The sequence below is a fragment of the Gavia stellata genome, chromosome 7 (assembly GCF_030936135.1).
Source record: "Gavia stellata isolate bGavSte3 chromosome 7, bGavSte3.hap2, whole genome shotgun sequence".
NCBI classification, from domain to species: domain Eukaryota; kingdom Metazoa; phylum Chordata; class Aves; order Gaviiformes; family Gaviidae; genus Gavia; species Gavia stellata.
Window position 1 is genome coordinate 30,856,463 of NC_082600.1, and position 14,573 is coordinate 30,871,035.

Consider the following 14,573-nt stretch of genomic DNA (forward strand, 5'->3'; position numbering starts at 1 on the left):
TTAAGGAAAAAAATGACTAAACAATGATGAGTATTACAGCTGCATTTTCCCTCTAATCTCAGGAAAAGATTAGAAACTATAAAACCATATATAAATCAAAACCCTTTCCAAGGCCCTAAGGGCCTTCATTTCTCCTGAGTAATGAGCTCCATTCCTTCATCTCTTAAAAATGTGTTTATTAACACTAAAAAAATTTACAATCACGTGCATTAAACCATCTTGCTTGGTCATTTTCCAAGCAGCCTTTTAAATGTGTGCTTCAGAGGAGCATTATTTAATGCCAGTATTACCATGTTTTTATTATTGTTTTTATTTGAGAAAAATATTACATTTAGTTTTTGCATGGCTACCAATAGGAATAACTTAGTTAAAAAATTTGTCCCTTTTCACATACTGATGCTTCCTGTAAAGCTCTGTAGGCTGTTTTCAATACCTTCTTGTATTTATATTGAAATCAGCAAAACTCTGCATTTTTTTTTTTTTACTCTTTCAAATGACTTAATTTAATTTGTATGATATTTCTTTTGTGACTTTACCAACTGTTTGAGAACATCAGCATTCGCTGTATTTTAACATAGTCTTATACCATTCCTTTCCCTATTTCCTGGTTTAATCAATTGCAAAATAAAACTCACAGGTTAGGTTCAGCTGGACAGAACTCAGGCTGGACAGAATTCATTTTTCTTTCCCTTTTATCTATCTCTGCGTAATTCCTGAAGGAGAAATGGTCCTTCAAAATCTTAACTCTCCACACATTTTTATTAAAAAAAGTATTTTCTTGGTTTGGCATCTCCATCACGGCAGGCAGCTTGCCTCACTGGTTCCTCTATTTCCTCCAATCCATAAAACTTTTTGTGCCCTTTCCTGCTGCCATCTTATTCAGTATGGCACTGCTGAGAGATAGCCAAAAGGGCAGTTACTGCCTGACCAGTTAATGAGCTAGGCACCTAACCAAGCCAGTACAGCCTGTGCTATACACTTTCATGATTTGGTAGCTACTCTACTAGTGTTATGCCTGTTCATTATGTTGAGGCTAGCTTGTGCACATTTATGTGTGTTACAGCTACACTGTAAATATAGCCCAGGCCGGACTGTTGCGCTGTGATTGACTGTGCAGATTGACTGGACTAAGAAAGCAGTGAATATTAACAAGATGAGACTGTCTCACTGAACATGAAAGAAACCTTGGCAGGTCACTTTTTCCATGGAGCTCCTCAGTTAACATTGGCAGCCAAAGCCGCTCTTCACCATTACACAAAACACAGCTGACTTAAGGACTGAGCCAAACATCTTGTGAAATGATAGGTTCATAGACTACAGAAAAGCATAACATTTGCTGTACTGGTTCAGATCAAATTTCTGTCCAGCCCAGTATCCTGTCTCTGCATTAGTTCTAAACATTTTCTACTAGCTGAGCTATAAGACATGGGTGTACATACATGGCCCTTCCACATACAACATTTCTACCTGCACTCCCAGCTTCTACCAATGAATAGCATAGGGACTTAGTCATCTAGAGGTTAAAATTCCTTCTATCTTTGCTTAGTTTTCACATTTATTTAACTTCTTTCCACTTCTAAGTGTCCTATGGTAGTGAATTCCAAAATAGAAGTCTTTGTTTTATGTGAAAGTTTCCATCTATTCATTTCAAACCAGATGACTTCTCAATCTTATGAGAAAAAAATACGCTGTCATTCCCGGTTCATAATCCCCAAGGAATACCAAAAATTAGAATGATTCTCCAAGAAAGGGTTATCTGTATGGGCAAAGGTTTCTAGGTTTGCTCAAACAGTCTCACTATTCACATATGCATGAAAATCCCTAATAGATAACACTTGTATCATGAGGCACATACTAGTCCCGCAATATAGACCTGTCTGGGAAAGGATACGGAGAAAACACCAAAAAAAAAAAGGTATATAAGACTCTACATTACATTTGTCACTACATTACATTTTAATAATTTATTTATTTTCATCAAATAAAGCCACTATCATTATACTCGATGAAAAGGTTGAATAAATACCTGAAGGTTAAAAACTGCAGAGCAATTTCTGGGAACTTATTCAAGCAATAGAGCAGAAACTTACTATTAATATTGTGTCCCTGCTATTGCTAGCCATTAATTTTATCCAATATTAATTATATTTTTGTTGGGGTGAAAAAAAATATTCACGTCAGGATATTTTGTCTTTTTTATTACCCTATAAGCCTACCTGGCAACATGTTTTTTCCCCACTGAAAAATAATCTATCCTTCCCCAGTCAGTCCTCCCCTGTATTGGAGGGACTTTTTTTATAGCAGTTGTAATCAGATCCAGATGGGACATTTCCTGTTTCTTAGTATCTGAATCTGCCCTTTCCTTATGTCTTGAAATCACCACACTCATGTCATAAAATAATGACTTGACCCTAATTCACCACTCTGGATATTCAGACAAGTGTGGATTTCTTTCGGACTTGCCAGAGAAGGTTTACCAGCAACAGCAAAGCAGAAACTGAATCTGAAGCACCAGGTATGTATGTATCAGGAAGAGGGGGTGTGGAAGGTGGGCCTGGGCATATCTGAGTATTGATTTCAAGACCACCCACTCAGTTGTGCCAAAGACAAATATAAAATCCAACAGGGAGCAGAGAAATATGCATATTCTCTTTAAACTTGAGTGATCTGAAATTCAGGACATGTTTAGGGGACTTCTGATTTCCTCTGTTAACACAGCTCACAGAATCTCACTGCATTGATCTAAAGGTCTCTTTCTGTAAATATATCTTATCCTAACAAGAGCATTTTATCCTAATCTGAGGACTTTCAGCAAATGAAGAGTGCTCTACATGCTAATGTATCTTCCATTAACCATTAATTACCCTAACAATTGAAAATGTGCATCTTCTTTCAATTTTAAAAACTGGGCCAGTAGTGTCCCTCTAAGCAAGCTAATTTAGTAATGATGAATTCAAAGGAAAAGGCATTTTCATGAAATGAATCCAGATTTACAAAGCATTTACATGTGTGTGAATTTGACACCCCGTTAGAGTAAAAAATATATGATTCACCCATCATTGTTTCTCATACAAAATGTGTGACTCTTTAGAGGCATGTTGCAGAATTGCCACTCAAACAAATTAAAGTCCATGCTCCCTGCTTTAAAGCAATATTGACCTAGTCTGGAAAGTTTTGGAAAACATTGTGTAAGCTTCAGGTTTGTGTATGCAAGAAGGGAAAAGTCTAAGCTTTTTGTTAAAGAATTCATTGCACATAAAAATTGACTATTGGATATGAACCTTAAATTTACGAGTGACCAGACCAAGGTCTTTGGACCAGATCACAGAATCACTAAGGTTGGAAAAGACCTGTAAGATCATCAAGTCCAACCATCAACTAACACCACCACACCCATTAAACCATGTCCCACAATGCCACGTCCACACGTTCCTTGAACACCTCCAGGGAGGGTGACTCCACCACTTCCCTGGGCAGCTTATTCCAGTGTGTCACCACTCTCTCAGGAAAGAAATTTTTCCTAATATCCAGTCTAAACCTCCCCTGGCACAACTTGAGGCCATTTCCTCTTGTCCTGTCACGAGTCACTTGGGAGAAGAGACCAACACCCACCTCTCTGCAACCCCCTTTCAGGTAATTGTAGAGAGCAATGAGGTCTCCCCTCAGCCTCCTCTTCTCCAGGCTAAACAACCCCAGTTCCCTCAGCCGCTCCTCATAAGACTTGTGCTCCAGACCCCTCACCAGCTTTGTCTCCCTTCTCTGGACACGCTCCAGCACCTCAATGTCCTTCTTGTAGGGAGGGGCCCAAAACTGAACACAGGATTCGAGGTGCGGCCTCACCAGCACCGAGCACAGGGGCACAGCCACCTCCCTGCTCCTGCTGGCCACACTATTTCTGATACAGGCCAAGATGCCATTGGCCTTCTTGGCCACCTGGGCACACTGCTGGCTCATATTCAGCCGGCTGTCAATCAACACCCCCAGGTCCTTTTCTGCAGGGGAGCTTTCCAGCCACTCGTCCCCAAGCCTGTAGCGTTGCCTGGGGTTGTTGTGGCCAAAGTGCAGGATGCAGCACTTGGCCTTGTTGAACCTCATACAATTAGCTTCAGCCCATTGATCCAGCCTGTCCAGATCCCTCTGCAGAGCCTTCTGACCCTCAAGCAGATCAACACTCCCACCCAACTTGGTGTCATCTGCAAACTTGCTGAGGGAGCACTCGATCCCCTCATCCAGATCATCAATAAAGATATTAAACAAGACCGGTCCCAAAACTGAGCCCTGGGGGACTCCGCTTGTGACCGGCCGCCAAATGGATTTCGCTCCACTCTTTCACTCCATTCACCACGATGCACCTCTGTAAGTGTTTCCAATCCTTTATGAAAAATATTTCAATCAGGAGAAAACATTGCTAGCCACTAGCATGACACTTCTGAAAGTTGACCTTAATTTTCTTTAATTTGGTTCAATGAGAACAGATATCAGCTGAAGACATTTAAAACACAAAATCAGCAAAATATCTAGAAGACAAGTAAGCCATCTTAAAATTGTCATCCTAGCATTTTTAAATGTGCAACAGGGATGAGCTGCTTCACATACAGATTAAATTCTCAAAATTGAACTTAGTTACTATACCTCCTTTGTCTCTTCAGAAAATGCTTGTAAAATATCAGTCTGCCTGGTGTAGTTTCCATTGGCGTCTTGTAGTCCCTGGAGAATACGCTCTCTCAGAACCAGAACAGAAACACGTAGCTGGTGCCAGAGTAGTTGTACTGTATGGATGTCGACTATCACATTGACAGAGTAAGACAGAAGCTTCAGGGAAAACTCAGTCTCTAGTAGAGCATGAATTTGTTCAACATGATCAGATATATCTTCACAAATATCCTGTAATGGAAAAATAAAGTAGATATTTAGGATATTTAGCTACAGGCATGGTCCTTTCATGGATCAGCTCTACTTTTCATGTACTTTTTATTAAATGCAGAATAGATTATTTCAGAGAGGAAAGATAATGTAATTAATGCATCCAGGGTTCTCTTTTTTTTTTTATTTATGGCAATGCAACAGCAACTGAACCAACAGCTGTCCTGTTTGGCAGGACTGCTCAATAAGTGCAGAGACAGCATACAATAAAGAAGGATGGCACAGCAAGATCACATGAATCAGAAGCAGAAAACTAACACTGTACAGCGACATCCTAGAAGACAGCAATAGGAATGAAAGTGGTAAGATTGCCACAAGCGGTCTCACTCTCTGCTTCCTCCCCTCCCCTCATGCCCCCCCTCCCCTGGTTAAATTGACAAGAATCTGATCTGTGCCATCATCAACAAAATTATTTTGGACAGAATTTACCTTTTAAGCTAACCTCCATAGAAAAGTAGGGCAAAAGTCTGGGATAGATTCAGTGTAACTAAGCTATTCCTGAGATCCATTGGTGACTGCTGTGATGAGAGGGTGCTAACTTTTGCATAGTCTTGTTCTGTACTCAAAATTGAACAGAGTAAGATGGGTGGAGAAGGAGAAAGACAGAAAGCAGAGAAGATGTGAACAGTTGTGTTGAGAAAGCAGAAAAGAAAATATAAGTTACCAGGGTATAAAACTAAGATTTGGGATGGTATCCTTGAAAGTTAACAATTAATGTTCCAGATTTCTAAACTGTGCTGCATACAGTTTAAAATCTTTACAATCCAGTCTTAATTTTCTTCATGAAAGGCTGTCATCACAAGACTAAAGAACACATAGGCATATACTATTGAGTGAAAAACACTGCTTTATAACAATTCTGTTTGAAAACTATGTGTAAAAAACATGTTATAAACAAGTAAGGAAATGTGATTAAAGTACTGAAAAAAAATTAGCACTGAATCCTAGAAGGTTTTTTCCCTACATCTGTGGCATATATTTAAAGGTTACTTAATAGCATATTATAAATCCAAGACTTATTTCTTCTAAAAAAAACATAAAGAAAATATTTTAATTCAAACCTTCAGAAATGTCCTTTTTAGGTAAAGGGTAGTATAAGCATAACATCAATAAAAATGAGAATAAACAACATAATTTTGATTCATTTCAAATTTGCTATCGAAACAAGTCTATCAGACAATTACAATGAAACCTTATGTCTCTGATGATACTCATGTTTTTTTACAGCACTAGAATAACAAGAAAATCAGTAAAGCTGATTCTTTCTGAATTTATAATACAATACAGTAATTTTTATCAGTTCAGATTTGACATCTTCACTCTGAAAGTAAAGCCAAATTATTGAATATGTAATTGTATCTATGTAACAAATTAAACCAAAATCAAATCCCTAGATAATATTAAATAATTCTAGTACAACAGATAGCACAATATTAGCCCTTGAGAAACTATTACGGTTGAGTGCTATCAGTAGTTACTCATTTTAGTAAAGCGCTGACAGCTAAATCAATTCCCCTGCAGGCCCAGCTCTCAGAAATGCCAGATGAGCACAAAACATTGGAGTTTCAATGAGCAGAGTTTTGGGGCTGCCTTGAGACAGAGGCAGTATCTCTTCCCCTCTATCCTCAGTCCCCTTGTTGTGACAACCAGCACCTAAATTTGCAAGTACAAAACACGCAGCCTTGCCTGGCAACACTTAGGGCTGCAAGTGCTCAGGGCTTCAAATATCCACACACTTCCAGGTGAGCAAATGAACACTCTAGTTACCAGATTAGTGTGCTAATCTAATTCTACAGACATGCAGACAGAGCTAAAACTCTCAGCAAAATCTTTTCCAAACTTTGGAAAGGTTATTATTCACAGAATCACAGAATCAGTACGGTTGGAAAAGACCTGTAAGATCATCGAGTCCAACCTGGACTATTATCTGTTTATCCAACTAGAACTGAATCTTGATTGAAAAGCACAGCTGTATTTCTATGTTGTTTCAAATATTTTAAAGAATATTTTTAGTGAATTAGTTTGACTGAATTTGCATTCACTTCTTCAATGCTCTTCGTGTCTTTTTCCTCTTGGCTGTAAAGCAGTTTGATTTTAATTTCAGGGATTAAAAAACAGGTTGTTGCCCAGTAGATGTAACTTTGTAAATTAGACTCAATCTATAGAAAAATACTTAATATATCTTCATTTAGACTACTCATGTGAGTGAGCTTAACTTTGTGCCAACCTGCAAAAAAAGTTTTCATTATTTTCCAGATTCACACACACAATTACATGCTGAATTCAACTGCCATGAGAATTTTCAGAGAGTTTGAAAACACGAAGCCATAAGAAGAAAGTATTAACAATGAGCAAGTGTCTCCTGACAATTGTTAGATAATATACTGAAAATACCAGCTAATGAATCTAGATAATAGTCTAAATCAAGAGTTCAGACCCACATTTCAAACAAGTTTTCTCTTGAGCTACTGTTACGCTAGCTACCAAAGCATCTCAAATTCCTGAAGTAGACAAACTTTCCACAACAACACAGAAAATTTTGTAGCAAAATGCAAATCCCAGCACCACTAGAGGTTTGAAAGAAGCACATATTCAAGGACATATGCTGTTAATTTTTACATGGCTTGCTGTAAGTTTCTCATTTTCCTCAAAAAGCAAAGTCTGAAGTACTTACAGACTACTGCATAGCAGCAGCCAAATGCTTTATGTACTAACAAGATAATTAACCGCTCTTGACAGATTCAGTAACATGGAGAGAATCTAAGGCCGACCTCATCCATATCCGAGTAAAGGTCACATACTCTGATCTTAACATATAAGACTACCATCTCAGTTAGAGACAAAGTACCAGCTCTTAAAGGGATTTAGGTTTTAGAAAGAGTGGGTGGCCAAAAGACAGGAAGCTCTTTTCTGAGTGGCTGAATGAGCCAGGAAGGAAATCAAGTCCCTACGTACCTTTTCATAATAGATAAACTCTGAGCTCCATTTTTTGACTTTATCATCAGCTTCCTCTCCTTTCTGGCCTGGAATTAGCATAGCATTGAAACATCACTGTAGTGATGTAGGATACCTTTGCTGGTAAGTATGTTGACAAGATGTGATCTTTAGGCCTGTTGGTATGGGGTTGTTTTTTCTCTTCTTCCTATTAGATGAAAATCTGATTGAACCATTCAGGAAGTCTGATTTAATTTGCAACAAGTCCAGGCATAGATTTAAAGTGATGTAACTCCCTTATTAATAGCTCCAGCTATTCAACGTCCGGAAGTCCTGGACAAATGTCTACAGTGCATGCACAAGTTCAGTATGTCCAGTTGAATATTACATACATGCTGTGCAGTCCACCTGCACATGCACTCTAAGACTGAAGACAGACAAAAGGAGTCTGGATTAATTGTGTGCTTACAGAGCAATAGCATCAATGCAACATCTTACTGAACATGCACTAACCATTTGTGTGATAGCTAGTAGTTGATCAGCAGTCCCCGATAAGTCAGACTCTGCATGCATGGCACAAGGTCACATATCAGTGTATTGGACTTTTCTTGAAAAAAATCTTAGGAGCCATAAGTTGACATTCCTGCATCACATAACATTGTTTTGGTGGGTGACTTTCATTTCAGCCAAGTCTGTAGCCATTCTCAAAAGAACTGGATCTCATTTCACCACAGGCCAGGTTCCTGGATAAAATGGATTAGACCTGGGTTTGAGGGAAGTCCCTCTTACAGAAAGTTTGGAAAAAAGAATTTAGGCCCCTGTTGATATCCCCTTTCCTTGTTTTTTAACTGTCATATGACAATGGAAAGGTGAAGGCTGCACAAAGGACAGAAGAATAGCTGTGTAAAGGCCAATGCCAGCCCTTTATCAAAAGAACATGATTATAAAGAAATTATCACTTTTGCCATGTAAATTAATGCTGATTAGTCCTCAGCAGAAGAGCATTAATAAAGCTGAAGCCTATTTACTTGCATCTTTTCTTTACACTTGCATGGCACAAACCAGCATATTGAGAGGAAACAATAAAATGTCAAATCCAGTTGGCATTATCTAGTACAACATTTTCTTACCTGATGTCTAGATTTACATATAATTCAGAAAAATGAAATAATTATATCTAGCACAGCTATGAACTTAATAACTTTCTGTAAGAATTAATGCAGTTCAAATACAGCACAATAATGTTATGTTATGTAAGTTTCTGATTTTACTGAGGCTCAATATCAAGACCTGGTACAACATGGCTTCATTGGCCTCATTTTTACTAACTCATTGTAGGTGATTTAACATTAGATAGAGCGAAACCAGAACATTGTCATGTGCCCTTTTTACACTTTGCATTTATAAATAAAGAACAGCAGTATCACAAGATAGTACCCAAATGCTGTCATGAGTGCTGGTTGCTCTCACCAGAAGCGGCAGGTAGATAAAACAAACCATGTACTTTTAAGTAATAAGAAAAAGCATTTATGTATTGGCATCTATTTCTAAATATGCATAGTTCCAGGTCAACAGCAATAATATACAGCCTACAAATATAAGCATGGAAATCCCATTTTATCAGTATATAGTTTCATATCAGAAGCTATTATAGCCTGATTTTTAGAAAGCACCATTTCCAAATTAACTTTTTGTAATCATTAATCTCACACATCCGCTAGACATTTTTATTTTTCCACTGTTTCATAGTGGTTTTAAGGTAAAGATTTTGTCATCCTCTCATGGGCTATCCTGTAGCACTGACTGTGGAATTTCTTAGGCTACAGGGGTTGTACCCATTTGGCTGCCAACTGCCCACTTCACTCAGTCTTCCAGACAGCTGATCCTGTACTTTGCAGCTGCTGAATCCATCAGCCTGCTCATAGCCCTCCATGTCAACTAAAATAGCCTGAACTGCAAACACTGCAGTAGACAAAGTGCATAAACAAATCCTCAAGAGTCAATGAAAACTAAGCTTTGATGTTGACTTTAAAAAATATTTTTTCTCCGCTCTTCAAGAAATTCTGTTAAGGTGTACATGAAACTACTGAAAGATAAAAGGTTGCAATATGTTGCTTTAGAGTCAATATCAGGGACAGAGAAGCTATACTGCAGATTTCTGTTCTTTGATCTCGTAGTAAAACCTCAGTAGGAAAAACAGAATGCCATTGAGTCTTACAACTGCTGTACATGCAAAACAAAATCTACAATTTAGGAAAGTGTCTATCTATTTGGTCTTTCCTTTTAAGTGCATTTTAATTCATCAGAAGACAAAGATTCCACTCAGAATGTACAAATTCTCTTCAGAAAAAAAAGTCATAATATCTGCCAAAGAATTTTCAGATTCATTTTTTAAAATGTACTGGAAATTCATGAATTAAACTCACTCTCTGCACTGCCCTTTTATGCTTATATGGAGAGAAAGAGCACAAAAGAGAGGGGGTTTTTATTGTTAAATAAAGATTTGCAGCTTTCAGAAAGGTATTTTTCCTTTAAAATGCACTCTGACTTCTGAAAGAGAAACAGTTTTTCATCTCTACCTGCATTTACATCCAAACAGCGTTATATGAAGGATAAAATTGCTCTTTTCTATTTTGGATTATTGGTGAAATCTTAAGAGCAAATGCTACTCACATTTTTTTTGCAGCTGCTTTTAAGTAAACAATTAAGTCAAAGAAAATAACTATACCTGAAAAATCCAGAGTTTGACTAAGCAAAATCAACTGCCATGGAAAGCTCTAGACTCACTGCGAGTCACAAGTTTGTCAGAAAGTGAGCTGAAGTGCTAAAGTACTGGAGCAGGTATCACTGTGGCATTCAGTAGCTAGGGGAACTGAATATATTTTACTGGGTGAAGAATGCAAAGTGCAGCAGGAGAACGGCTACCATGAGGGCTCTAAGATCACTGAACCTGCCTTCTTCTACTGACACCAACAGCTTGGAAACATGTTGGTCCTCAAAGTAAGCTTCTCTGCTCTACCCTCATGATAATACGCACACTACCAATAGTAACGTTTTCTGGTGCACCATCCTTTTCTGCACATTATCCTCTTTCCCAGCTTAGTTTTTATTTTGATTAATTTACTGTATTATAAGTAGAGTGACATTTTCATCATTGCAAAATTCCAGTAAGTAATCTTCATTTTACCTTTTGATTAAATTTTCAGAAACTTGTTGGAATATGGGAAAGCTGTTTATTTGACAAAAGCATTTTTCCCTGTAGAAAAATATTTTGCTTTTTTCCTATTTTTTTCTTTAAGAGAGCCCTGTTTTCAGACAGATTTCTTCAATGGAAATTTTCAGGTGTTGCAGGAGCCTAGCTGTCTTGACATACTTGCAAGAAAAGATGATCTACTTTCTATTGTGCAAACATTGCTATTACAAAATTCTCAAAATTTTTGAAAATAAATATCCAGTCTGGTGAACTCTAAGTAGGAATGTTTCTACTGCATTCTGTTATCTCAGGATTCAGTGAGTTACATTCTTATATCCCTGTACTTCAAAATAATGTGAAATAGATGTCAAATCACTAATTCTTTGACAGAGTTGCTAAAATAGTGATGGTTTGTCTGGGATTGTTACAGACATGGAGCTGCTCTGTAATAATTTATTAGCTTATGTGACGTGCTTTATTAGGATGTTTCTTGTGCAAGTATACTGGTTTACTATCAATCTGCATGGAAAATGAGTAAGAAGAAAGGAAGCAGGGAGTAAGATGATATATCACTTGCTAAGCACTTCAGGCTGTTAAGTAACAATGCCTGAAATGTTAATTGTGAAGCTCCTGTCTCAGGATTCCAGCAACTTGCATTTGTTTTGCCATATGGGCTATTGCTGGGGCCAAAGGATCAAACATACTGGGAAGAAACAAAAGGATCCTTTTGTCCAGAAGCAGGGCAGTTGCTGCTGGAAGCTATTCCAGCTCACTTCCAGGACCAGCTGCAGTGCCTTACAAACCTACGCCAGCCTGCACCTTTTCTGCAGGAGGGGATGGCTGCAGAGAAGGCAGACTGCTTTCAAACATTTATTTCCTCTATTAAATTTAATTAATACTTTAATGGAAAAAGACTTTCTGGTTACAACATTCACCACAGGCCAGATTCTTAAATGCAAGGAAGTATTTAGTCCACCCAGGAAGCTTCAGATAGCTGATGCACAAAAACACTCTACTGTGAGGCCCGGGATGGGATGGAACTGGAGAACCACTGGAGAAGACATGGCAGTAAAATGAGGCACCTCAGAACTGCAATGAAAGAGTATCATGTAAACAAGTCTGGGCTAGCCATTTCTGGGATATTCCTGACATCAGTAAAATTGATGCATGAATTTCATTTGTTGAAGAAACTACACGTACAAACTGAATATGGCAACTAATTTGGTGTGGGAAATTATGTGACATCTGCAGCTCAATGTTGCTTTCATATTCCTGGACCTCCACTGGTTCCACTGTGTAATGTGCCTGAAGTTACAACCTGAAAACCCTTTGAAATCTTCAGAACAAGAAATATATTCTTGTACACTCTGTAATCAGCCAAGCCTGCAATGTTCAGAGACTTTGCCCATTAAAGTTATCACTGTACAACATTTCTTCAATGAGTAACCATACAACTTTTCATTTATCTTACTTTAAGCATGTTAAAGCATGCTGATTTTTATAAAGGCCTAACCTTCTAAATTTTAAAAAAGTGTGTAAAAAAATTTAAAACTTGATAGAAAAAGTCATATTTGTGCTCACTGAAATCTGGTTTTGTACTGCACCCCAGAAGACAGTGTTGCACAGGTACTCTAGAGCAGTTTTTCATGCAAGAAGATAGATGGTACTGAACTGTGCAATACAGTAGCAGGTTTTGATTCTAGCTACTTCTGACAAAAAAGGAAAAATACCAAAACCCAAACCCATATGAAAACCTGGTCAAGCAACTGATGGTAGAGGCAAGTTTTGAAAAACAATAAGCATTTTTCAAATGCCTGTTCATTGGAAAATGATAATATCTATATATCTGTCTTGCACTGATCATTTAAGATAACAAAGAAATGAGGAAAAAATGATGAGGTAGCTTTATACTAAGCATACTCATCATGTATTGCATATTCATATCTACTGAAATGGAAGAGTGAAGACTTATTAAAACATCCTTCAAATACCTTGTAGATCTCTTCACACAACCCTATACTTTTTCTGCAATAATAGAAGTATGTAGGACATATTTTGCAACCGTCTAGATAACTACCTTTCCTTCTTAATTTTTTACTCTTTTTACTCAGCACTTGCATTCTGCAAGCCATATATACTAAATGGAAGTTAAAGGCATATCTAACAGGTTCAAATTACCACATGCAAATGAAAATTGAGGATACAAATGGAAGGATGTTTTACTCACAGCAAATGTATACACTCTGCTGTAGCTAAACCAACCTGTTCTTGGTAGTCTGGCCAGGACTAGGCAGTTTTTGACCTCAGCATAGAGAGCAGTTAACTGGCTATGAGGAAACCCCTACTATCATTTCATGCAAGACGTACAAAAACTGAATGTGATAAACAATCATGTCAGCTACATGAAAAAGCAGAAAGACGACCACTCCTATTATTTGATCAGAACTTTCATCATTTGATCTACAATATAAAATAACTAGCAGAATTCAATGCTAATGCACTAATAGTTCAGTAATTTCCCAGCAAAATGGTTATCCTTTTGAAAACAGTGAGTTTTCAAAGCTTTATGCAGCCAACATATTACTCTGACAGCTCAGCTTTGAATATGTCCCACTCTTGTTCTCTCATTTTTAATCTGAAGATTTGGAATTACTCTTGACAAGGAATAAGAAAATTTCAAGAATTCTTTAAACCTTCTGCAGGGCCGTAGGGTCTTCGTTCTCTGAGCTCTGTTTTCTGATGAGCCAATCTCTTTTTATTGTTTATACAAGCAAGCAGGTGCATTTCTCTTAAAAGATTTTTCAGTTTATAGACTTCTTCAGAAAGACTCTTGTTCTTATTAAACTCAATAGACTTAATTAGGGACTTTGGTGGAGATCAGCTGCTCTTAAAAAGAAGAGTTTAGATGAAAGAAAAATTTCTTGGATAAAAAGATGTTTCATTCTTGAAATAATGAAGTTTCAAATAGCAAACAAAGCGTAACCCCACATAAATAGCACGAAGTATTTTAGGCAGCAAAGAACTACTGAAATGTAAGACGTTAAAATAAATAAATAAAAGGAACTTCAAGTTCACACAGGAGAAAAATTCAGTCCTTCTGCATAGACATGCAGAACACAAGAGAAAAATTTTGATCAAAATGTTTTGACTTGCTGAAGCCAAAGAATGCTAACCTCATTCACTCTCTTTGACTATAGCTCAGTGGCTATAACAGAATTTGAAGAAGGATGGTGAGACTCTCTACTGTCATGTCAAATGCTCAGTATGGTGACTGTTATTTCTTTTCTGGAACAGGTCAGAAGTGAAGAACTACCATCTGTGCCAAGTTTTCTATAATGAAAATTGATGGCATGATAGGAAGTTTTTGAGATAAATGGATGTTTTATATCAGTGTAGCTAAGCCTCCAAGAGCTTCTGTGACATGTTTTTGAAGTTACTTTCCATCAGTCATTGTTGAGGACAGCAAAAAGGACAGAAATTCTCTTGTTCTTCATTAGCAGACTTTGCTTTATTAGCACTGTTG

At 37.5% G+C, this 14,573-nt stretch overlaps 1 protein-coding gene across 1 annotated transcript in view; it reads right to left on the minus strand.

Moving 5' to 3' along the window:
* Positions 1-14,573, minus strand: part of AKAP6 (A-kinase anchoring protein 6) — a 234,450-nt gene that overhangs the window by 190,671 nt on the left and 29,206 nt on the right. The window contains exon 2 of the mRNA XM_059819289.1: positions 4,633-4,884. Coding sequence (XP_059675272.1) covers positions 4,633-4,884 — 252 coding nt within the window. The remainder of the gene's footprint in view (positions 1-4,632; positions 4,885-14,573) is intronic.